The 27,443-nt window shown below is 38.0% G+C and overlaps 1 protein-coding gene across 1 annotated transcript; it reads right to left on the bottom strand.

The window, feature by feature from the left end:
• Window positions 1-1,632: 1,632 nt before the first annotated feature.
• prx (periaxin) lies at window positions 1,633-26,050 on the bottom strand. The gene is made up of 11 exons (XM_052152224.1): window positions 26,005-26,050; window positions 24,778-24,960; window positions 15,943-15,992; window positions 15,741-15,839; window positions 15,514-15,639; window positions 15,083-15,248; window positions 14,678-14,871; window positions 10,917-14,246; window positions 9,968-10,751; window positions 7,691-9,799; window positions 1,633-7,381 (listed from the first exon to the last, which is right to left on the bottom strand). Exons 1-11 carry the CDS (start codon window positions 26,048-26,050, stop codon window positions 1,722-1,724), a joined length of 12,747 nt encoding a protein of 4,248 aa, XP_052008184.1. The 3' UTR covers window positions 1,633-1,721.
• Between the last annotated feature and the right edge of the window lie 1,393 nt (window positions 26,051-27,443).

Genomic DNA, 27,443 nt, shown 5'->3' with positions numbered 1-27,443 from the left:
TTTCATTCTTTACTGAATGTCTTTAGTCGAACAAACACCAAGATAGCCCAACTAGGTGCATATGAATGCTTATGTTCTTAGGTATAAGCAAATACTTTCAATGTTACAAAATATTTTATGACCTTTGTTATATTAATTATTAATGTTAATTAATAATTTATGAGTTATACTGTGCATTTGTGGGGTAGGTTGGCACAGTGTTAATACACTGTAGTTTCAAGAGAGAAAGTTTAAATTGAATATAAATTATGTTTCTTTTAAACCAACACTAAATAACTTAACACACATATTCTTAAAATGCTAAGCTAGCCATGGAGCAGAAGTGACTAGCCAGGTCTAAATAGTTGCACAGAGGGGGGACGTTGTATTATTTGAGTTTTCCTTGTATGTATTTGAAATAGATTATAGAGGGGGATTTTAAGCTGTCAAATGGTCCTGTTACAATGTGCCCCTCACATGTTGTGTTCCCCGCCTCCTTTAAAATAAAGTAGTATATGCTGTATTCATTAAAACAAGCCCATATACAGGTATTTGTACCAGACATGTGTGAAATTAATGTAAAAAAAGAAAAATACTTTAAACTCCATGTACATTTACACAAACCTGAGCAAAACAAATAGGGTTATTTTGTGTCCCAGTCAAATAAAAAATGAAAAATGAAATTAATTTTCCAAAATTAATATTTTATTTGAGTATTCTGTCATTTTTGCATTCGATAAGTATCTTAATAATTGTGTTTCAAAAAAGCAACACAACATTAAAAACATGCAGTACTTGCATTTCAGTACTAAAACCTCCCTTTTAAACACTATACAAATACAATAATACTGCTAGCATTTTAGGCTAATTCCATGACTAACACAAGAGTTAATTTTGAAAATAAAATAAAATATTTCACACTCAATGTTTGCAATTCACAAGAATTCAGAACATTTCCCATGAACAGAGAATTATATCATGATATCACAATCCCAAGAATACATTAAGGATAAGGAAAACCTTTAAATTTGGATTATTATATTGTCTATCATATTGTATTATTACTTATATTTTTTCAATCTTAGAAATAAACACATACTCAACATCAAAGTTTTGCTTTTTAGTCTTATAATCTGTACAGGTCATGCATATAAATATGAGAAAATAGAACATGTAGTTCTAATAGTATCTTCAATAAACACAACCCACGTTGTTCAAATTCCATAAAAACAACCACAAACCAGGCATAAAAAAGACTGCACAAGAAAATGTAGGAAAAAAAATTAACAACATCATTGCATTTGTTTGAATATTCTTCACAGATTTATGTGTATGCTGTATGTGTATTATCTACAACAAATATTATCTCTGTGTCTATATATGTGATCTTGGAAATATCTTTACAAATATGTCAATTCAATGTAAAGTGTCATACAGATTGGCAAAGTTACAAAACATAAATTAAGATTTACAATAAATATAATATTCTATATAATAATATAATAATTTGTATTTATATAGTGCCTTTCACAATACTCAAGGTCACTTTACAATGTTTTGTTTGTTTTAAATAGGTTAAATTTAGCAAGAAAAATGAAAATAATTGTCCCATAAATGCAGTATGATATATATATATATATATATATATATATATATATATATATATATATATATATATATATATATATATATATATATCATTTAGCTACATATTGCATATCACAGTTCTGTGATTCAGATGCTTACAGCCTTGAACTGCTACTTGACTCTGTATACTTCGTCACCTTCTTCACCACAGTAATAGTTCCCTCCTTTGTTTTGGTAACATGCTCTGAGGACATTTCCTGGGTTGAACATTCTATGCTTGGCATCTTCACATAGAAACCTCCAGAGGTTTCTTCACTAGAACATGGAAGAGAGGACTTACTTCCCCTTGGAGACCCTTCTGGTGTGATGTGAAGGATTCCAGTAGAATGGGGACTAAGGGTGACTTTCGGTACTTTGAACCATGTTGTCTCCTCTCTTTCTTCACTTTTCTTTCCTGAGACGAATCCAGCTAAAACTTTAGGTATTGGGGACTCTGATCTCTCCCGTTCTGCCAACATTTCAGTCCTAGCTTTTGAGAATACTAAAGTACCAATCTCTCCCATCTCCTCATCCATCCCTGTTTTCTTCTCGGCACTGGGAAAATACATTTTGCCTGGTTTTGTCTTTGTCTCCTTGCTCTCTTTGCCATCCCCTGAGGTCTCCATCCTGGCAAGTTTCATACTTGTTTCCATATCCTCTTTCTCACCTGTTTCATTTGAGTATGGTGAGAAAAACTCTACTATGGGCAATTTAAGCTTTCCAAACATTGCTTTTTCAACTTTGTCCCTATTTAGGTTTGGACCTGTTCCAACATCAGACCCACCTTGTGTTACATCAAATGATCCTGTCTTCCCAGATGAAAAAGTGACTTTGGGCAACTTCAGCTTACCAGTCTTTGGCCTTTCTTCAGTTTCCACATCTTCTTCACTATTTATTGATTTCCATTTTTCATTTGTTTGAGACTTGCCAAAACTTGGCTTGATCTTTGGCAACTTGAGCTTCTCATCTCCAATTTCTGCACTTGCTTCACCACCTACACTAGCAGAGCTCTCTATTTGTGGATTCACCATAACAAACACTGCTTTTTTCACTTTTGGCATTCGTGGGCCCTCATACTCTATCTCAGAGTCTGCTGTTACAGAATTACCTTTTACCTGAGATGATTTGATGTTGGCTTCATGTGAACACATAGAAGGCAGCGGTATCCCAATCTTTGGGATTTTGACTTTACCACTCTGCTTTTTATCAGTGTTAACTTGGGCAGGCCCATTGTCAAAGTCAAGTTCTGGAACAATTATATCTTTTGATTTTATTTTAGGAAGTGATATATCAACTGTTGGCATCTTTACATTTCCACCTTCTACCTTTGAGACTGGTGCATGAATTTCTCTTTTCCCTCCATGAGGTAGTGATAAATCTACCTTAGGCACTGTGATGTCTGGAATTTTTAATGTACCCCCCTTTACTCTAATTTCTGAATCAAGATCATCAGTTTCTCCTGTATTTCCATGTGGCAATGATATGTCCACAGTGGGCATTGACATTTTTGGCATTTTCAGTTTGTTACCTTTAGTTTCGAAGTCATGTTTAGATGTGTCAGTTTTTACATGGGGTAATGATATTTCCACTGCTGGCATTTTTAATTTACCACTTCTTCCTAACTCCAGCTCTGGAACATCAGAGTCTGACATTCTTGCTCTAGGAACGGCAATATCAACTTTCGGCATCTGAATTTTTTCTCTTTTTCCTTTCATTTCTATTTGTGGTACATTGATTTGTCCTATTTTCCCTTTTGGTGGGGATATATCAACATCTGTAATTTTTATGTCTAGCTTCTTGAATGCACTCCCATGTCCTCCAGCTTCTAGTTTTGGGGCATCATAGTCTCTAGTTTTCCCCAGAGGAAGTGATATGTCAACATTTGGTATCTTAACATCTGTCATATTCAAGTGTCCACCTCCTCCAATTTCCAGTTCTAAAGGACAATTTTCATCTGTTTTCCCTTTGTGTAAAGCTATGTCCACTGAGGGAACTGTAATTTTTGGTTGCTTGAACATGCCACATTCACCCTCAAGGTTATCCATATCTCCTGTTTTTCTATGTGGAAGTGAAATATCTACTTTAGGGATTTTTATATTGGGATAAGTTACTGTACCCCTACTACTATGATTATTTAAGTCAGTAGAGTTTGAGTCCACTGATTCATCAAGTTTTACCTTTGGCAAATAAATATCTAAATCAACTTTAGGAACTGATATATCAATAGTTGGCATCTTAGGGATTTTTAAGCTGCCCTCAGGACCTCTGGTATCTTCTTCAGATACATCAACCTCAGATTTTGGAAGCAAAACCTCACACTCTGAAAAATGTTTTGTTGGCAATGATATTTCCACTGCTGGCATTTTTACCTTTCCTTTGTTATCCAGTGTGGGGGTTTTGAAGTTGCCCCTTTCCCCAGCATTTGTGTCCAAGTACATATCCATTTTTGTGTCTTTGAGCTTTGCTTTGGAAGTAAATGTCTTGAATTTAGGGAATTTGAGCTTGTATTTAACCTTGTCTTCAGGATCTTCCACATGGATTTCTGGTTGAGTAAGTCCTCCAGTATCTGCTTTTAACTTCATTTCAGTTTCTGGCCCACTTATATCAACATTCTTTTTGGATATTCCAATGGATGGAATTTTTATTCTGGTATTTGTGACATCCATTTCCACCGATGGTGATCTTCTCTCCGTGTTCAAATCTAGAGATAAGCCAGTACTATCTAGTTCTTTGTGGACACTTTTACATTTTTTGCCAAATTTAGGGAGCGAAATTTTGGGCATTTTTACAGAGACGTCTGGAACATCAAAACTTGCCCCAGATGATGGCCTCCCACCCTCTGCTTTGAGGAGTTCAATATGTTCCTTATCACCACCTTTTCCCTTTGAAAGAGTGAAGTCCAGGTCAACTTTAGGAGCAGATATATCAACAGTTGGTATTTTCACCGTAGGTAGCTTAATATTTCCACCTTCAGTCACCTTAGGGTCATTTAAGTAACTACTTTTTCCACCAGTAGCTTTGGCCTCAATATTAGAATCTTGGGTTATTTTAGGTATAGAGATGTCAACATCCGGCAAATGGAAAATCTTTGCTTTCTTATCTGTACTTTCAACTTTAAGTTGATGTTCTGTTTGTTTAATTTTAGCAAGAGAGATAACAACATTGGTTATATGAAACTTTCGATCTTTTTCAAAATCCTCATCCTGATCAAGGCATCCTTCTTTGTTTCCTTTTGGTAGAGAAATATCAACAGATGGCATCTGAAACTTTCCTACTTTTCTAGCTTGCATTTCAACATCTACTTTTCCACTTTCTCCTCTTCCTGGTAGAGAGATATCTACAGTGGGAATGTGAAACTTTCCACTTTTGATATCAGGACCTTCAGTGTTGATTTCACCCCCTGATGTTTTAAATTTAGGCAAGGACACATCCAATTTGGGCACTTCAAATGTTCTTCCTTTTCCTGCATGTCCATCAACATCTACATCTCCACTTGCTCCTCCTCCTGGCAAAGAGATATCCACAGAGGGCATGTGAAACTTTCCACCCTTGATTTCAGGACCTTCAACATTGACTTCACCCTTTAATTTAGGCAAAGAAATGTCAAATTTAGGCATTTCAAATTTTCCTTTTCCTGCATTGCCTTTGACATTTATATCTCCACTTGCTCCTACTCCTGGCAGAGCGATATCTACAGAAGGCATGTGAAACTTTCCACCCTTGATATCAGAACCTTCAACATTGACTTCAACCTTTAATTTAGGCAAAGAAATGTCACATTTGGGCATTTCAAATGTTCCTTTTCCTTCATGCCCTTCGACATTCAGATATCCACTTCCACCTCTTCCTGGAAGAGATATATCTACAGAGGGCATGTGAAATTTTCCACCCTTGATATCAGGACCTTCAACATCGACTTCACCCTTTAATTTAGGCAAAGAAATGTCAAATGTAGGCATTTCAAATTTTCCTTTTGCTGCATTCCCTTCAACATTTATATCTCCACTTGCTCCTCCTCCAGGTAGAGAGATCTCTAGAGATGGCATGTGAAACTTTCCACCCTTGATATCAGGACATTCAACATCGACTTCATCCTTTAATTTAGGCAAAGAAATGTCAAATTTAGGCATTTCAAATTTTCCTTTTCCTGCATTCCCTTCAAAATCTATATCTCCACTTGCTCCTGCTCCAGGTAGAGAGATCTCTAGAGATGGCATGTGAAACTTTCCACCTTTGATATCAGGACCTTCAGTGTTGATTTCACCCCCTGATGTTTTAAATTTAGGCAAGGACACATCAAATTTGGGCATTTCAAATTTTCTTCCTTTTCCTGCATGTTCTTCAACATCTACATCTCCACTTGCTCCTCCTCCTGGCAAAGAGATATCCACAGAGGGCATGTGAAACTTTCCACCCTTGATATCAGGACCTTCAACATTGACTTCACCCTTTAATTTAGGCAAAGAAATGTCAAATTTAGGCATTTCAAATGTTCCTTTTCCCGCATTGCCTTTGACATTTATATCTCCACTTGCTCCTCCTCCTGGCAGAGAGATATCTACAGAAGGTATGTGAAACCTTTCACCCTTGATATCAGTACCTTCAACGTCGACTTCACCCTTCATTTTTGGCAAAGGAATTTCAAATTTAGGCATTTCAAATTTTCCTTTTCCTGCATTCCCTTCAACATTTATATCTCCACTTGCTCCTCCTCCAGATAGAGAGAGCTCTAGAGATGGCATGTGAAACTTTCCACCTTTGATATCAGGACCTTCAGTGTTGATTTCACCCCCTGATGTTTTAAATTTAGGCAAGGACACATCAAATTGGGGCATTTCAAATTTTCTTCCTTTTCCTGCATTGCCTTTGACATTTAGATCTCCACTTGCTCCTCCTCCTGGCAGAGAGATATCTACAGAAGGCATGCGAAACTTTCCACCCTTGATATCAGCACCTTCAACATCAACTTCACCCGTTAATTTTGGCAAAGAAATGTCAAATTTGGGCATTTCAATTTTTCCTTTTCCTGCATTCCTTTCAGCACTTAGATCTCCACTTGCTCCTCCTCCAGGCAGAGATATATCTAGAGATGGCATGTGAAACTTTCTACCTTTCATATCAGGACCTTCGGTGTTGATTTCAACCCCTGATGATTTAAATTTAGGCAAGGACACATCAAATTTGGGCATTTCAAATTTTCTTCCTTTTCCTGCATGTTCTTCAACATTTACATCTCCACTTGCTCCTCCTCCTGGCAAAGAGATATCCACAGATGGCATGTGAAACTTTCCACCCTTGATATCAGGACCTTCAACATCGACATCACCCTTTAATTTAGGCAAAGAAATGTCAAATTTAGGCATTTCAAATTTTCCTTTTCCCGCATTGCCTTTGACATTTAGATCTCCTCCTGCTCCTCCTCCAGGCAGAGAGATATCTATAGAAGGCATGTGAAACTTTCCACCCTTGATATCAGGACATTCAACATCGACATCACCCTTTAATTTAGGCACAGAAATGTCAAATTTAGGCATTTCAAATTGTCCTTTTCCTGCATTCCCTTCAACATTTATATCTCCACTTGCTCCTCCTCCAGGTAGAGAGAGCTCTAGAGATGGCATGTGAAACTTTCCACCTTTGATATCAGGACCTTCAGTGTTGATTTCACCCCCTGATGTTTTAAATTTAGGCAAGGACACATCAAATTGGGGCATTTCAAATTTTCTTCCTTTTCCTGCATTGCCTTTGACATTTAGATCTCCACTTGCTCCTCCTCCTGGCAGAGAGATATCTACAGAAGGTATGCGAAACTTTCCACCCTTGATATCAATACCTTCAACATCAACTTCACCCGTTAATTTTGGCAAAGAAATGTCAAATTTGGGCATTTCAATTTTTCCTTTTCCCGCATTGCCTTTGACATTTCGATCTCCTCCTGCTGCTCCTCCAGGCAGAGAGATATCTATAGAAGGCATGTGAAATTTCCCACCCTTGATATCAGGACATTCAACATCGACATCATCCTTTAATTTAGGCATTTCAAATTTTCCTTTTCCTGCATTCCCTTCAACATTTATATCTCCACTTGCTCCCCCTCCAGGTAGAGAGATCTCTAGAGATGGCATGTGAAACTTTCCACCCTTGATATCAGGACCTTCAACATTGACTTCACCCTTTAATTTAGGCAAAGAAATGTCACATTTGGGCATATCAATTTTTCCTTTTCCTTCTCCTTCATGCCCTTCAACATTCAGAAATCCACTTCCACCCCTTCCTGGCAGAGAGATATCTACAGAAGGCATGTGAAACTTTCCACTCTTGATATCAGGACCTTCAACATTGACTTCACCCTTTATTTTAGGCAAAGAAATGTCAAATTTGGGCTTTTCAAATTTTCCATTTCCTGCATTCCTTTCAACACTTATATCTCCACTTAATCCTCCTCCTGGCAGAGCGATATCTACAGAAGGCATGTGAAACTTTCCATCCTTGATATCAGGACCTTCAACATCAACTTCACCCTTTAATTTAGGCAAGGAAATGTCAAATTTAGGCATTTCAATTTTTCCTTTTCCTGCATTCCTTTCAACACTTAGATCTCCACTTGCTCCTCCTCCAGGCAGAGATATATCTAGAGATGGCATGTGAAACTTTCTACCTTTCATATCAGGACCTTCGGTGTTGATTTCACCCCCTGATGATTTAAATTTAGGCAAGGACACATCAAATTTGGGCATTTCAAATTTTCTTCCTTTTCCTGCATGTTCTTCAACATTTACATCTCCACTTGCTCCTCCTCCTGGCAAAGAGATATCCACAGATGGCATGTGAAACTTTCCACCCTTGATATCAGGACCTTCAACATCGACATCACCCTTTAATTTAGGCAAAGAAATGTCAAATTTAGGCATTTCAAATTTTCCTTTTCCCGCATTGCCTTTGACATTTAGATCTCCTCCTGCTCCTCCTCCAGGCAGAGAGATATCTATAGAAGGCATGTGAAACTTTCCACTCTTGATATCAGGACATTCAACATCGACATCACCCTTTAATTTAGGCAAAGAAATGTCAAATTTAGGCATTTCAAATTGTCCTTTTCCTGCATTCCCTTCAACATTTATATCTCCACTTGCTCCTCCTCCAGGTAGAGAGAGCTCTAGAGATGGCATGTGAAACTTTCCACCTTTGATATCAGGACCTTCAGTGTTGATTTCACCCCCTGATGTTTTAAATTTAGGCAAGGACACATCAAATTGGGGCATTTCAAATTTTCTTCCTTTTCCTGCATTCCTTTCAACACTTATATCTCCACTTAATCCTCCTCCTGGCAGAGCGATATCTACAGAAGGCATGTGAAACTTTCCACCCTTGATATCAGGACCTTCAACATCAACTTCACCCTTTAATTTAGGCAAGGAAATGTCAAATTTAGGCATTTCAATTTTTCCTTTTCCTGCATTCCTTTCAACACTTAGATCTCCACTTGCTCCTTCTCCAGGCAGAGCTATATCTAGAGATGGCATGTGAAACTTTCTACCTTTCATATCAGGACCTTCAGTGTTGATTTCACCCCCTGATGATTTAAATTTAGGCAAGGACACATCAAATTTGGGGATTTCAAATTTTCTTCCTTTTCCTGCATATTCTTCAGCATCTACATCTCCACTTGCTCCTCCTCCTGGCAAAGAGATATCCACAGAGGGCATGTGAAACTTTCCACCCTTGATATCAGGACCTTCAACATTGACTTCACCCTTTAATTTAGGCAAAGAAATGTCAAATTTAGGCATTTCAAATTTTCCTTTTCCCGCATTGCCTTTGACATTTAGATCTCCTCCTGCTCCTCCTCCAGGCAGAGAGATATCTACAGAAGGCATGTGAAACTTTCCACCCTTGATATCAGGACATTCAACATCGACATCCCCCTTTAATTTAGGCAAAGAAATGTCACATTTGGGCATTTCAAATTGTCCTTTTCCTGCATTCCCTTCAACATTTATATCTCCACTTGCTCCTCCTCCAGGTAGAGAGATATCTAGAGATGGCATGTGAAACTTTCCACCTTTGATATCAGGACCTTCAGTGTTGATTTCACCCCCTGATGTTTTAAATTTAGGCAAGGACACATCAAATTGGGGCATTTGAAATTTTCTTCCTTTTCCTGCATTGCCTTTGACATTTAGATCTCCACTTGCTCCTCCTCCTGGCAGAGAGATATCTACAGAAGGTATGCGAAACTTTCCACCCTTGAGATCAGTACCTTCAACATCAACTTCACCCGTTAATTTTGGCAAAGAAATGTCAAATTTGGGCATTTCAATTTTTCCTTTTCCTGCATTGCTTTCAACACTTAGATCTCCACTTGCTCCTCCTACAGGCAGAGATATATCTAGAGATGGCATGTGAAACTTTCTACCTTTCATATCAGGACCTTCAGTGTTGATTTCACCCCCTGATGATTTAAATTTAGGCAAGGACACATCAAATTTGGGCATTTCAAATTTTCTTCCTTTTCCTGCATATTCTTCAGCATCTACATCTCCACTTGCTCCTCCTCCTGGCAAAGAGATATCCACAGAGGGCATGTGAAACTTTCCACCCTTGATATCTGGACCTTCAACATTGACTTCACCCTTTAATTTAGGCAAAGAAATGTCAAATTTAGGCATTTCAAATTTTCCTTTTCCCGCATTGCCTTTGACATTTAGATCTCCTCCTGCTCCTCCTCCAGGTAGAGAGATCTCTAGAGATGGCATGTGAAACTTTCCACCCTTGATATCAGTACCTTCAACATTGACTTCACCCTTTAATTCAGGCAAAGAAATGTCACATTTGGGCATTTCAATTTTTCCTTTTCCTTCATGCCCTTCAACATTCAGATATCCACTTAATCCTCCTCCTGGCAAAGAGATATCTACAGAGGGCATGTGAAATTTTCCACCCTTGATATCAGGACCTTCAACATCAACTTCACCCTTTATTTTAGGCAAAGAAATGTCAAATTTAGGCATTTCAAATTTTCCTTTTCCTGTATTCCCTTCAACATTTATATCTCCACTTGCTCCTCCTCCAGGTAGAGAGATCTCTAGAGATGGCATGTTAAACTTTCCACCCTTGATATCAGGACCTTCAACATTGACTTCACCCTTTAATTTAGGCAAAGAACTGTCACATTTGGGCATTTCAAATTTTCCTTTTCCTTCATGCCCTTCGACATTCAGATATCCACTTCCACGTCTTCCTGGAAGAGATATATCTACAGAGGGCATGTGAAACTTTTCACCCATCATATCAGGACCTTCAACGTCGACTTCACCCTTTATTTTTGGCAAAGGAATGTCAAATTTAGGCATTTCAAATTTTCCTTTTCCTGTATTCCCTTCAACATTTATATCTCCACTTGCTCCTCCTCCAGGTAGAGAGATCTCTAGAGATGGCATTTGAAACTTTCCACCTTTGATATCAGGACAGTCAGTGTTTATTTCACCCCCTGACGTCCTAAATTTAGGCAAGGACACATCAAATTTGGGCATTTCAAATTTTCTTCCTTTTCCTGCATGTTCTTCAACATCTACATCTCCACTTGCTCCTCCTCCTGGCAAAGAGATATCTACAGAGGGCATGTGAAACTTTCCACCCTTGATATCAGGACCTTCAACATCGACATCACCCTTTAATTTAGGCAAAGAAATGTCAAATTTAGGCATTTCAAATTTTCCTTTTCCCACATTTCCTTTGACATTTAGATCTCCACTTGCTCCTCCTCCTGGCAGAGAGATATCCACAGAAGGCATGTGAAACTTTCCACCCTTGATATCAGGACCTTCAACATTGACTTCACCCTTAAATTTAGGCAAAGAAATGTCACATTGGGACATTTCATATTTTCCTTTTCCTGCATTCCCTTCAACATTTAGATCTCCACTTGCTCCTCCTCCAGGCAGAGAGATATCTATTGATGGCATTTTAGACTTTCCACCTTTGATATCAGGACATTCGGTGTTGATTTCACCCCCTGATGTTTTCAATTTAGGTAAGGACATATCAAATTTGGGCATTTCAAATTTTCTTCCTTTTCCTGCATGTCCTTCAACATCTACATCTCTTCCTGCTCTTGCTCTTGGTAGAGAGATATCTACAGAGGGCATGAGAAATTTTCCACCCTTGATATCAGGACCTTCAATGTCGACTTCACCCTTTAATTTAGGCAAAGAAATATCAAATTTGGGCATTTCAATTTTTCCTTTTCCTGCATTCCCTTCGACATTTAGATCTCCTCCTGATCCTCCTCCTCGTAGAGAGATATCTACAGAGGGCATCTGAAATTTTCCACCCTTGATATCAGGACCTTCAACATCGACTTCGCCCTTGAATTTAGGCAAAGGAATATCAAATTTGGGCATTTCAATTTTTCCTTTTCCTATATGCTCTTCAACATCAAGATATCCACTTGCTCCTCCTTCTGGTAGAGAGATATCTACCGAGGGCTTGGAAAACTTTCCACCTTTGATATTGTGTGCCTCAGTACTGATTTCTCCCTCTGAATATGTGCTAACATCAAATTTAGGAACATTACATTTTCTTCCCTCTGCTGTTTTGCCTTCAAGACAAATGTCTGTGTCTGCTTTTCCTTTTGGGAGGGAGATTTCAATTGATGGCATTTTTAACTTTCCTCTTTTTATCTGAGGAGCAGTCTTTCTTTCAGTCTTTTCTTTAGGCAAAGAAATATCGATGGAATGCATGTGGGCCTTGCTTCCTTTGACCTCAGGTCCTTCAGCATTGATTTCCACCTCTCTTCTCTTAATCCTTGGAAGTGAAATGTCTATTTGGGGCATTGGAATCTTTCTACCTGTTTTGGTTTGACCATCAACTGTTATGTCTCCTTCATTTGTCATTTGGGGTAGGGTTACATCAAATTTGGGCATTTCAAGCTTTTTCAAGCTTTTACTATCCACATCACCTTTGACTTTTCCTTTGGAGAGAGAGAGATCTATAGATGGTATGCTGGATTGTTCACTCTTGGGAACCGCAACATTAGCATCCACCTCTGGAAGTTTTATCTTGGATAGAGACGGATCAACTTGAGGCAAGTTAAACTTGGCCCCCTTACTTTTATTACCTTCACTAATGATTTCAGCCCCTGTTGATTTCATCTGTGGTAATTTAATATCACATTTTGGCATTTTAAATGTTGTCCCCTTTTTGGATTCTCCATCCAGACAGACATCTGCCTCTGCCTTAACCTTTGCTGAGGTTATATTAAAAGAAGGCATCTGAAACTTCCCATCTTTAAATTCAGGACCTTCCACATTGAGTTCTCCTTTTGTGTTGTTTTCGATTTTTGGTAAGGAAATGTCGAGTTTCGGCATGTTGATCTTTCCAGTTTTTTCAGAATGCGGTTTGATATCAACAGTACCTGCGCCTGTTACTTTTGGCAATGATATGTCAATTGATGGCATGTGAGATGTTTCACCTTTTGTTGCAGGTTTTTTGACTCCGATTTCACCCTCAGGAGATGTTATTTTTGGCATTTCCAATTTTACTCCAGTACTTATATGCCCCTCACTATCAGTGTTTTTTGCAGTCATTTTTGGTAATGAGAGATCTAATATAGGAAGATTGATGTTCACATCTGATGTCTCTATCTTTGGCTCTGCAATATCAAGTTTGGGGAGAGAAATATTGTGCTGTTTTACCATGGATCCATCAATGTAATCTCCAATTTTTTCTTTTGCATCAAAGTCTAGCTTTGTCAATGATTTGTCAATCTTTGCTGTTCTGATTTTTTTCCCTTTCACATTTGGGTGAGGAACTTCAACATCTTTGATTTCAGCTGTGCCCTTAGTCTTTGGGAAATGCAAGTCCAAATCCACATTAGGTGATTTGAGGTCAATTGTGGGCATTTTCAATTTATTTTCAGATGTATACATTTTCTTACTTGCCTCTCCATCAAATTCATCTGAATGACAAGACAGCCTAACCTTTGGCAGTTTGATCATTGGCATTGTCATCTTTGAGTCTGACACATCCAGATTCATCCTAGGCATTTTAATCTCAGGGCCCTCTTCCTTTACTTTAACACTGATCTCAAGATTAGGCACATTAGCCTCAGCATTGCCTTGAATCATTCTGAAATCAGTATTTGCCGATGGAGGCTTCAATTTGGTTTCTGGTCCTTTCACCTCAAAGCTGTCATTTGAAGATTGTATATCTAATTTGGACTTTTTGATTTTAGGCAAATTAATTCCAAATTTTGGACCTTTCGCTTTGGCTTTTAGCTTTGATCCAGAAACCTCTGCCTCTCCCTCAAATGTTGAAACATCTACATTGATGTTCCCTTCACCTACAGCAGCATCCATTGCTTTCATCCTCGGAAATCTGATCTTCCTCTTCTTCCTACTGCTAGTGATCACTCCCTCCAGCTGTCCTGATCCATCTGTAGTGGCCTTTCCACCTTTCCTCATCTTGAACTTTGGGAATACAAACTCAACATCAACAGGACTGAGGCCTGATCTGCCAGATGAGCCTTCAATGTCTGTGTCTGCTTGTGCTATGGCTTTTTTGTTCTCTTTCAGTCTTTTCAATCCAAATCTTCCTCCTCTCTTTTTTTTGGCTTTGAATGGTTTCACACTTTTGACACTCTGCAAGAAAAAAAAAGATAATTCCTTCTAGTGTCTGATGTTATAGTTACTTGAGTTAAATACAGATAATTCACTGAAAAATACTAAAGGTGATTATTGCATATCCTGATAAAAAGACCAGCTTAACAAGCATGCAATTCCCATGCGGGACTAAGCTGGTTATGCAGGTTAGTGCTGGTTTGGTGCTAGTGGACCAGCATAGCCATACTTTCACCAGCAAATCCTAGCTGGTGAAGCAGGTTGACCAACCTTGTCTTTCTGATGAAGCTGGTTACGCTAGTTTAAAAGCCTGGTGGAGACACCAGCACACCAGCATCCATGCTGGGGGACCAGCACCCAAAACACAACATAAGGTTGTGACCAGCAATGCTGGGCTTTTCAGCAGGGTAGCCAAAATTTATTAAATTATATATCAATATTTCATTATGTACCATCCTTTGCATCTTGGCCTTAGGTCCTCTGAGCTCAAGATTTTGTGCACCTTGACGTATGCTGACTTTGGTTTCTGGCACAGTCCTCTTCAAAAAGAAGGATACTTTGTATGGTTCTGCACACTGAAGAATTTTTAATGCGTCCTCATATTTCACGTTATCAAAATATACTCTTGCACTTAGCAGTTGATCTCCTGCAATTACACATTAAAATTGTTCACAACTTGCATGAATGTGGTCTTTATACATTAGTATTACATCATGACATAAATCAAAATGACTTGAGTAATGGAAATGGTGTAGATTGAAGATTATGGTTAAAGTTGATTATCCTAATTGTTATTTCAAGGACAATTAGTGAATATGACATTGTACTTTGTAATGTAAAATACAGTCCCTAGGTACCTTTCTGTAGACTGAGGTGCTTCGCTGCTGGGGAGTCTTTCAAGACCTCTTGGATGAAGATACCTCGCTCCCCTCCACCCACCACACTGTACCCACTAGCTCCAACCTCAGCCTGCGTTTCAACGACCACTTCCACAAGCTCTGACAGCTGGCTATCCTTCTCCACCTATTACAAAAATAATATTTATAAAAATAAAACACTCCCATATATTAAATGACAAACACTGAGGAGAAACAAGTCTACCAATTCAGTTAAAAATATTTCAGCTTTTTAAATGGTTTTGCCAAGAACTATGAACTTTACAAAGCTAATTTATGCTTGGAGTGGCTAGCATTTTTGTATACCAAAGCATGCAAAATGGTTGTTTTAATTTTGTTGTTTCTTTTTTAAGATGATTTTGAAAACAGTTCAAATAGTTTTTGACCTTTACCTCATTCTTACTGTCCTTCTGTGGGGGTTCCTCCATATCTATGAGGGTGGAGTGAGTGTCTCTAAGCTGGCTTCTCTTCTGACTCAAAACTTGTTTTAGTTCTGCATGAAGCTTTTCCTTTTGAACCTTGAAAAAGATTGTGAGATAAATATTATGAGAGGTTTAAGACTCCCATTGCTTCATTGCCAAGTTAATGTAGAGCTTGGAATTGTGTTTGTGGTACTCACAATTCTTTCTGGACTTTCCTGCTCGTCTGTGGAGTGGTTGTGGTGTTGAGGGCCAAAAGGAGGCCTGTCTGAGGGGGGAGAACTCCTTTTGTCGTTTACCTATATTTGAGGTGGCAAACAAGGCAGAGACAATATAAATATAATGCAACACCCATCTCACGTTGACTTGGAGGTGGTGGTGCTTTAACACGTGGCTACCTACGGGTAAATCTCTGGCTTCTGGATTCCCATGACTGTCCTCTCTGTCAAAGTCTGAAATTAGAGCAGGTGTACAATATCAGATGCCATCAGGCAAAATGGCTTGTAAGATAAAGCAATTAGTGATTGCGTTTAAATACAGGATCAATGCCATAGAAAATCCAAATTATGGATTTTTTTATATATATATAAAATAGATGGAATACAGCTAAAGTGAGCTTTGGCTAAAACTTGCTGTTGATGTATAAAACAAAGCAGGCTACTGATCCTACAACAAATTGTATCAGTGACACAAAACAGCAACTAGAGTTTTGCATTTTTGTAAGAAAATGTGCTTGCCCATGCAAAAATCGCCACGATGCTAGGGCATTGTGGGAGGTTACTAGGTGGTATTTAAGTCAGAAGAGACCAGACCAGATATTTCGATCCTTAGATCTGGCTTAGGTCCCTACTTTAATAAAGGTCTATGGATTTTTTTTGCCTGTTTTATCATCCAGGCAAATATTGTTAGGCTGATCTTTTACAAAAGTAATAGCACACCTCTCCTCAACAAGCCACATAATTTAAGGTATAATTAAATTAGTTATATGCTGAATGTTATAACCCTAATAATTAGGGTTAGGGATTCAAATGTCTAAAGAATGTCCTACTTCACTCTCCTGTCCCACCACCATAGATCAAGTTACTATCAGGTTACTAGGACCGCAAACGGGGTCCTCTCTCAATCTGCATGGTTCTCATTCCTCATTTGGCGATGGTGTCCAATATCTGTCTCGGCCGTAATAGTGCATAACCAGCATTAAGAAATCTGTAGACCAGCAGGCAGTTATTTCTAATGGACTCAGACACCCACACTGCATAACCTGTTACACAAGAAAAGCAAACACATAACACAGCACTAGCAGGTGTCTTTTTTCTCGTTTTTCTGTCACATCATGCAGATTTCAGTCACTTTTAATAAACTGTTGCATGCACAGACGTCTCACAGAACTCAGAAATATACCAGTCGCCAGAGGTGGACAGTAACAAAATACTTTTACTTGAGTACTGTAATTAAGTACACTTTTCTGTACTTTACTTGAGTATAATATTTTCTGGAAGCTTGTGACTTTAACTTCACTACATTTGAAAGACACATATTGTACTTTTCACTCCACTACATTTCTATCAATATCCTTGAGTAGAAAGTCGTTACTATGTAGCAGTTTTGAAAATCAGTGGATGATTTTATTTCTTCTCTAAAACGTGATTGTTTTTTGCAGGTGACAGACAGCCTCTCAATAATCACTCTTGTAGGGTCACGTGTCGTGAAGTTCAAGGATTTCCCAGCATTTTTTAACACTGTTCAGTTGGCAAAATGGGAGACGGCAGTTCCCCTGCGTAGTGTGCACTGCGCACCCATGGCCATACTTTGAAAATATGTACCAGTTTTCTGAAAATGTTAAAGATTTGTTTCATTTTAAATGTTTGCTTTGTTTGCCTAAAATTAACCATATCACAGCCTTCAAAATCTCGCCGTCTAACCTGCGTAAGCATATTGTGGTATGTAAACTTTTAATTTCTTGTGAAAGCTTGAAATGATCTGTGCTTTAGAGCTGAAGTTTTCAGTATGCAGTATGGTCGGTCAAATGTTTATTTTATGGATTTGCCCGGCAAGTTGCCATAGCCTTGTGGATACACCGCTAACGCATAGGTAAGGTTCGACAATGACGTTAGTTAGCATGTAAAAGCATGAATTCAAATTTAAATGAGCTTAAGAGTTAAATAAGTTAATATCTTGTAACTTTTATTTTTTATTTTTGTTGTTGTTGTTGTTACCTTGTATAATTACTGTAGTTATGTGTAGAGCTGCACAATTAAATCATAATAAGATTGCGATCTCGATTCAAACACCCACTCAATCTCGTTCCTAAATGATAACGATTTGCCTGTCTATTAAACCTTTGAAATAAATCATACCGGAACATTCAAATCTGTGTTGGTGCTGCCGCTGAACCAGAGACAACAGTTATCATGTATAGGTATGAAACAGCTTCATAAACAGTCTTTTCTAGTCCTGGACTTACAGCCAAGGTGTGTGGTCATGTCTGTATTTACAGCAATTTCACTGTCCACTTGATTAAAATGTGGATGAATGTATACACATAGATGTGTGCACACTGCCAGACCTGTGTGAGACCACCATGCTGCTTTTTTGGGGGTGGGTAGGAGTGTTAAATAAAAAAATTAAGATGATTATGGCTTTTTTGTCAATTCAGTTGTTTAATTTCTATAGGTTTTGTAACATTCTAAAAGCTCTTTATTCCACAGATACTCGAAGCTAGTTAGTGTATTCAGAAGTTGCTTCAGAGGCATAAGGTATTGTAAGTATTGCATACAACAATGCAACAATAATAAAACAATGCATTGACATAAAAACTTGGAAATTTGACATAAAAATTTGATACTTACAGTAAGTGCTTTTAAAACCAAGTACTTCTGTACTTTTACTTAAGTAAATATCTGTCTTTACAACTTTCACTTGTAATGGAGTCATATTTGACCAGTAGTATCTGTTCTTTCACTCAAGTAATGGAGTTGTACATTGTCCACCTCTGCCAATCGCTCAGGAGGTGGTTTGAGATGCATACAAGATGAGAGTCTGCAAGTGTAAATGCATTTGGTTGGTAAGGTCACATATGAAAACTTTACTCCTCGTAAATGGAACTATGTTAGCATACAGAAGTTTGGGAGCCCAAAGACAACAGAAAATGTGGCACACAGTTGTTGCCTTTTCTACGACAATCATCAAAGCAATTTTAGCCAACTTCTGTTTTAATTTTATTAGCCCATCAAGTGCAGCAAAATATCAGATCACTGCAGATAAGATTAATATGTGTTTTGTTGAGAAATATGTTTGTGGCCAAGTGTAAATTCAAATGTGCATACCCAATTGGACAGCAATACGATCAGTTAGATGCATGAAGTGACTAAGGCAGTGGTTCTCAACCCTGTTCCTGGAGGCCCTCTGTGGTGAGCAGGGCAGGGCCAAGCGGCACCTGGGGAGAGCGAGGCTGGAAAGATAAGTGGTGAATGAGTTCCACCTGTGTACCACATCGGTCTCGCGTTCCAGTGAGGTGCTGTGGGAGTATTTAAGGAGAGGAGGCAGCGGCAGATGGAGAGAGAGAGAGATGCATGAAGTTGTGTGTGTGTGTTAGGTGTGTCTGCAGGGAAGCAGCATGTGAAGCTGTTTTATGTTCTGTTTAAGAAATAAATGTCTACGTGTTTGTCAAGCAGGTCCCAGCTACCTCCTTTCCCATCTTTTAATTGTTACGCCCCCAACACTACACATTTAGGATATCTCCCTAATCAAATGCACCTGTTTCAACTCATCAGGTCCTTAGTGGAGACTCCAAGACCTGAATTGGGTGTGTCAGAAAATGGAGAAATACAAAATGTTCAGTGTTGAGGGGCCTCCAGGAACAGGGTTAGGAACCACTGGACTAAGGGGTTAATTCACTAAACAGTCACACCATCTTGAGTGTGGTATTTTAGCAAAAAGCGGCATCTTATTCACTGAACACCCACAATTTGTGAAAATGGGCTTTGCATACCGGAATGGAGGCAGACCTGGATGCAAGTTTGCAGTCGACAAAAAAACACACAAACCCTTTCCATTGTGAAGCTTCGTGGTCATGCTAGATTCAGGGAAACTGAGAAGCGATCTCAATACCAGCCCCGTTTTCCACTTTCTGGAGAACCGAATGATGATCTAACTGACATCAATAATACATAACCACCCCACAAACTCACACAGAGCACATAGCTTACTACAAGACTGGAGCTGTTGTGCAAGTCCAGTGCAGATGAATGAGAAACAAGCAAGTAAACAATTACAATATTTCAATGTTTTGAATCACAATACACTAAATATGTATAAAAAGAAAAAAAGAACACTTATTTGTGCTGTACAACCCAAGATACCTCCAAAAGATGCCTGCATTAAAAAATATACAAAACTCCAGCTACTTTTTTAGCATTCATCTCGCGGTCCGCTCGGATATGGTCGTCTCTGGAAGCATTCAGGCATGAAATGTCTCAAACACAACCACAAATTCGCTACTATTCCTTTATTTAAATTCAAGCCATCGAGGACGTAACCAAGGTAGTTTTGGGTAAGGGAAAGTGTTTTGGGGGGGAAACAGACAAAAATACACCTCTTCATCTCTGCATTAATCTGGCTCTACACTAACAGACTCAAAACAACTCATTTTGGCCAAGGGTGTCACACATGCAGACTGTTATGCTGAAATCTTGCTCTCTACTGTCACAGGTATTACACACATGCCGACTGAAAATGGTGGAGGGGTGACACACATAACGACTCACTGTAACTATACCTCTCTGATCCCTGTCATGTGGAGCTTCCCAAAATAACAACATGTGTAAAACAGCAATTGCAATAGAGTGATTTGGGGGGTTTTCAGACTTGTAGCTTGCTTGATTGTTCAGAAACAGGGGCTAAAATAGTTGCATATAATACAATGTTGCATTATCTTCATGGTTCGGTTGGCTTTCACAAGGTTATACTTTAAAATGCACCAAAACTGTCAAATGTCTGTCAAAATTATTTGTATCCATGATTAGTTGCTTTTTCTTTATTCCTATAGAATGACAGAATCACTATGGATTTGAATTAGCATTTGTGATGATATGCAGCAGAGTGTGATTAAAAAAAGATGTTCTGATCAGCTTGTAATCTTTTCAGTTCTTCTCAATTACAGATAGATTTTTTTCAAACAAAACATGCGTTTTTTCAGTGCTTGAAGCCATTGACTCATCAGGGAGTCCCAACGGTCAAATGATTAACACCTCTTGCAGAGAGGTGCAAATGGGTGCTCTGTATCCCTCTACCTGGCCGATGATTATGTTTCTGAAGTTAACACCTGAAAATCATTGGAAAAATTAGCTAGTGTAGAGCCAGTTTTAGCTGCTTCGATTCCAGGTTTGCATACATGACTCTTGAAGGAGCGGAGTTAAAACTGACTTAAAACTTGGCTTAAGTGCAGCGCGGGCTTGCATATGTCAGCAGAGAAGAGTCAGTCATATCACCGGAAAAGCAAGTAATGACATTTTGATTAAAGATTACGAAGGCAAACGTTTTTTTTTTATAAAATAGCAAGTATGCATGGATGAATCGTTCTCAATAAGACCAGTATTATTAATTGATAAATTAATTTATTAAGATAAAATGTCTATGCCCGTGTATGCATATCTGTGTGTAGATTTGTTTGTGTATGTGACTGAAAGAGGCAGCTGTTCCCTAGTGTTGCTATGTGTCCAGAGGAGGGGACAGAGCACAGGAATGGTGCTGCACATATCTGATCTTTAATTTAAACACGTGCTGCCCAGACCCACATCTGCTTCTTTAATAACAGACCTGTTAACACCAGAGCTCCTACAAAAGCTGTTATGACAGAAATAATCTAGCTGGTTACACATCAGCTAAACTTGACTTCAGCTAATAATGGCTTCTATATTATGACGTATCTGATATACTTGAAAGGCCAAAAAGTATTTTTTAAAGTATTTAAGCATTTTTAATGTAAGAGTTCTCATGCTAAAGGGTGCTGTAAGCGTTTTAAGATGTAAACATAGCCACACGCCCTCTCTAAAACCTAAAAGACCTGATGCTGGCAAACACAAAGATATACAGGGAGAGAGTGTTTCTTGGACACTAGGAGATCTGTCTTAGAAAACCTATTTCAGTGATATTTTCTGTGTGGTACACTATAAATAACAGCAGCTTTAATAGAGATCAATGAGAAATTCAGAAGTCCTGAAATTAGCAACCCATATGCACATAATTATGTGATTGCACATTGCACATATGCTGCTGACTAATAAAACAGTAGAGAAATGTCATCGCATAGACCCTTTCAAACAAGCTCTATCCACACAAAAAAATGCAATTAATACAAATTGAGTTAGCCTCAGATTCAAGCCAACCGCTTTTACCTCCACTGTTCAATTACATCCTATTGATCACACAAGCCAGTCACTTATGAGGGCAGCGGTGGATAGAGGCGTTACTCTATAGCTTTTAATTCAATACAGTCACAAGATCATTTAGAATGTGAATAGGCACTTGTTAATGACAGTGACTGGACACTGCCATAAGCCCCAACAGTTCTCTTCATGGGTATTTGTGCATCCCTAATCCAAACAAAGACACAAGGATAAAGTATGAGTCACAAGATACAATGGTCCAAAATAAACACAAATACTGTGATGAATGCTGAGATGGCTCACCAAAATATTGCATTCAGTATTCCTCAACAAAACAAACCCTCGTTAAAAACTTGAGGTCACCCATGGTCATTGTCAATTGTCTGTTTGTAAGAGGACAATGAGGGGAAGGCATTGCTGGGATTCTCAGAAAAGGTCTGAGACTGCAATATCTGGATGCACAGAAGAAGAGTTTTCATTCTGATTCATTGATACTTTGGTACTTATGTTGAAGTAACCCAATCTGGGGCTGAGGCAAACATTCTGCTTAACTCCTTTAGTGTTCCAAAGAATAAAGAAAGTAATTTGGGTTTTTAACAACATAAGGTTGATTCAATTATTACAGAATTTTCATTTTGCTGCAAACTGGGTGTACAGGGGTGAGATTTGCTTTATTGAGCTTACAAAACACCTGAACACAGAACACCTGTACATCTACTTATTAATGATATTATCTAAACCAGCCAATCGTGTGGCAGCAATGGAGTGCATAAAATCATGCAGATACGGGTCAGGAGCTTAAGTTGATGCCAGATGGGCTGGTTTAAGTATTTCTGTAACTGTTGATCTCCTGGGATTTTCACACACAACAGTCTCTAGAATTTACTCAGAATGCTGACAAAAACAAAAAACATCCAGCGAGTGTCAGTTCTGTGGACAGAAACAACTTGTTGATGAGAGAGGTCAACAGAGAATGGTCAGACTGGTTTGATCTGACAATGTCTACAGTAACTCAAATAACCACTCTGTGCTATTGTGGTAAGAAGAATATAATCTCTGAATGCACAACATGTCGAACTTTGAGGCAGAAGGGCTACAACAGCAGAAGATAAAATACAAATTAGAAGCATATTACTCTTATTCAAAGAAAATATAATTATGGAAAATTGATATTTATGGCATGGTGCATTACTGATTTTCTAAAAAAAAAAAGATTTATGTCTTGCCTTTCAATTACAGACCCAAATCCAAACTGTGTCCTCTCTAACAGCTTCTGCATTTGCATTTATTTTGGAAGCACCCCATCAAGGAACTTAAAATATCATAGCTCGACATTTTTACTTTTGGCCTATTCTCATAATATATTTCAGATATGTCATAATGCAAAACGTGTATTCTTTTATTGCATTTTAAATACCAAATTGGTCATTGTTTGTACAAAAAAAAAATGGCTAAGAAAAGTGAAATTAGTTCAGAGAAAAGTTCTAACAACATAGTTTTATATTTTGCTATGTAATGCCATGACATTCATACATACAAGTTAATTTGGTTAATTTGTCCACATACTTTACATTTTGGGAACACTGCATGGACAAAATATGTTTTTATAAAGGTTTACTGTAGATAAACATATATTTACATATATTTTTATCTTATCCATAACATCAGACTCATTCTTATCATTAAGTCATGGTCTACATGTTCCTGTTCTTCCAAACAGAATCTCACTAGTGTGTAGGAGTGAACATTTATTTAATGGCATCACAACCTATCTATAGCGATATCAACAAGTCTCAACTACGAGCCCACCATACCGTGGCCCGCTCCTCAGCGAAATGGTGTCCCATTAACATATTTGACTCCTGAAACGTTGCAGGAATGCCGCTAGTATCACACACACAGACATTATTCCCATAGTAATGTTGGGAGGAGCAGTCTGAAGGCTATCCAAAGTGCGTATAGTACACCAGCAGTGTTTATCACAACATATCAAACATTACTGGCAAAGTCAGCCAATAATTGGTTTAGAACAACATTACACATCAATCCAACAGCTTGGATGACAAAATCTCAATCAATTAAGTCTTTGTAATGCATGTACTCTTAAATAAATAGAAATACATATAGTACATATGTTACACACTCTTGGTTATCTTGGTTGCTGATGCAACTGGTCCTAAAGGAAGGCTGTTGTCTTTAACCCACAAACACAACGTCTTGCTATATTTTATCATGCGATACTATCTTAACCATGGCATTTTGAGTGGAGTGACACTCTGATCTCATGACCAGCAACTGCAGCTGTTGCATTGGTTTAAAACTAATATAGGGGTCAGCATACACACAAACTAACACTCCAATGAGCTTCCAAATTTCAGTGCTTTGAGCAAGTAATTAAGCAAGTAAGTAAGTAATCTGAAGGAGAATATTTAGATACTATATGGTTTCATAAACTTTATCTTATCCACTCATTAAAACTATTTAAAATAATTCTTAGCATTAATGCTTCAGAGTTGATCATATTATGACATTTTAAACACCCGATTTTAACACAAAGCCCTGTACATGAAATTGGTATCCAAAAAGAAAGGCTGAAATCCCTCACTGTAACAAAATATGATCTTAGAAAGCCAAGCAACAATCACTGAGAGGCTACTGTCAATTCTACAACTACTCCAATTTTACTGCTGAATATATAAACAGCTGTATTAAAATTTCCACACCAATCTGAGAGAATTGCCAAGTTGTCAACTTTGTTGTTTGTCTCTGACATAAAGCAAATCTCCTAGATGCAATACAGGGAGAAATGTACTGTCAAAAAAATGTCCAAGAACACAAGACATTTACCTACCTTTATATATTGTTTCCCTTTGCAGTTGTACGGTGTATGGTGTCTCAATTACTCTCTCATTAACAAACTCACTCTTTCTCCCCCAGCTTATTCTCTGTCTGACCAACACTGACAGGGAAATTTGCAGTAGTATTGTGGAGTCAGTCAGGGGTTGACGGTCAGCAAGCCAATTGGACAAAGCCACTGGGAATGCCCCATTACAGAAAGTGTGAGAGTGGGGAGGTGAGAGTAGTATCAAGAGTTGCCACTCTTAAACAGAGACAGTCTACTAATACTAACTTCCAAATGCCAATCAAACTCTACACTACAAACTCAGAAAACATCCCAGCATCTGTAAAAGTAAAAAGAAGTTTTTGGACTCCCAAATCAAAAATAAGAATGGAATGTTTCTATTTTTAGGGGTTACTTTTTTGGGGTTTTGCAGCTGTTGTTTTGGGCTTACCACCCGAATGTCCTTGCTGAGAATAGTGCTAGTGTATATAGCGTTGAGTAAGGTGTATTCTACCTGTTTTTTGGTCAATTTGCCCATGTTTAAACCGAGACAATGTGGTGCCCGAACAACTCTAACAGGTCACAAGACACTGCCAAAATTCATTAGCCCCACTGAGTGACATGCAGGTGGATCTACAGGGTCAGAATAGCGCTTGGAGCCTCTGATTTGCCACTCATGACTGCCAATGGCTGGGTTGTTCAAATTGTTATAATTTGACCTAGCTTTTATTGTTTTAATACATACAAATAGGTTTTAGAGAAGCATGATGGGTTGTATAGACGTAGAGTTTTGTAATGAAGTGTTACAGGTTCCCTGGCACAGGGTGAGGTGTCCTGTTTATTAACTAATGCACCTATCAGCAGAACAGATATCCAAGAATCTAGAGTGGACAGCTGGGTATAGAAGTCATGTGACAGTGATATGGATAGTCAACATAATCACATGACATTCCCAAATCAAACCAGAAGGAAGAACCCTTTCACAAATTGTATATTTGTCACAAAATTCAACTAACTTTATGAAAATATCTGAAAGGGTTCTGAGTTTTCAATGTTCATATTCAACTAATTTTTAAGTCATTATATAAACACTTTGACAATTATTGAGATTCTAAAGTCCCTGTTGACTGTTATCAGATTACTGAAATCCTTTTCAAGATAAGCAAATATAAATCTCATATATTTCCTTCCCAGATAAAGCATTATACTGTTATTACAGTATTTGAGAAAACACACCTGCCATGTCAACAATGATAAAACACTTCTTAACCTTGACCTCCATCTTACAAAATGTATAGTTGACAAACTAGAGAGCCACCAAAAAAAAGGAATTGGCTTGAATTAGCAAGAGAAGTCTGAGTGAGGAATGCAACTACAGCCACTTCTGGTCCAGATGCATAAGCATACATCAATGTCTTCACATAAAATGAGTTTTACATTTCCAATGAAGAATGACCTCTTGCACAGAATGTGCTCCATCTTCAACTTCAAATATATAATAGAAAAAGGCATGATTTTAAATGCTACTGTCTAGTAAAAAAAAAATCACGTCCCAAACCACAGGCACAAAAATCCTGCCTTCTGAGGCAATATATGGAGGTAGGAAGGCATCAAGGCCTGTCTGAATTTAATGTTTGCATAACATCCTGTCTACTAAGATCCCTTCAACTAGTCAATTTTTGAAGGTAACAAAGATGTATTCTTGCACCATCCTCAAAATGTTTTGATGGAGTAGTTAAAAGAACTTAATCTTTCCATATATTTGTTCATCGTATGATAGGATTATGAAGTCATTAAACTTTTGTTTATCTCTAAGGTTCACTTGAATTTGTTTTAATTAATTACACATGACTTTATGGTGCCTTTAAAATCTGAAACCTTGGAAGGTGGCTTCACACAAAACACTGTCTATTAAAGGGATATCTTACTCCCAAATAATGAAGGTTCTGTCATTATTTGTTCACCCTCATGTAGCTATATATCTTCAACTTCTTCTGTGCAACATAAAAATGAGAACTTTTTCAGTCTTTACAGGATTTATTTGCAATGCAAATAAATCCTGTAAAGACAAAAAACTAAATAAAAGCACATTAATGTAAGCAATAAGACTCATTCACTATATTCCAAGTCCTTTGAAGCAACATGCTCACTTTGTGTGACGAACAGAACAAAATTTAAGTTGCTACACCATGGACATTTGCCCTAGCGGCTACTAGAGGTCACAAGGGGTATTTAAGACTTTTAGTTTGAAGTTTGGTGTACTTCTTGTCTTGTCATGTGATATCCTGTTTCCCTCATGTAAATGTGTCTTGTTAACTTGTTATCAGTTCTGTTCTGTGATTGGTTCCTGTTTAATACTCTTGTTATCTTGTTATTAGTTTAGTCTTGTCATTGGTTGTCTTTGTCATGTGTTTACCTTGTCAGTGTATTTATGCACTCTTGTTTGCTGTAGTCCCTTGTTGAGTATTGTTTATTGAAACGTTGTTTCCTTGTCCAGTTTATCTGGTTCTGAGTTAAGTATAGCCTTTTGTTTTGGATTCATGCTTTGATTATTAGCACTGTCAAAAAAATCTGCACTTGGGTTCACACTTCAGCTACTTTGTCTCCATCTGTCCCTGTCTACAGCCTGCCAGTATGTTATAGTTATTCACTCTTAAATCTAATCAAATCATTAA

This window comes from Xyrauchen texanus, chromosome 21, assembly GCF_025860055.1.
Source record: "Xyrauchen texanus isolate HMW12.3.18 chromosome 21, RBS_HiC_50CHRs, whole genome shotgun sequence".
Taxonomy (NCBI): domain Eukaryota; kingdom Metazoa; phylum Chordata; class Actinopteri; order Cypriniformes; family Catostomidae; genus Xyrauchen; species Xyrauchen texanus.
The sequence above is the reverse complement of the archived record's forward strand: the minus strand, read 5'-3'. Positions and strand labels throughout refer to the sequence as shown.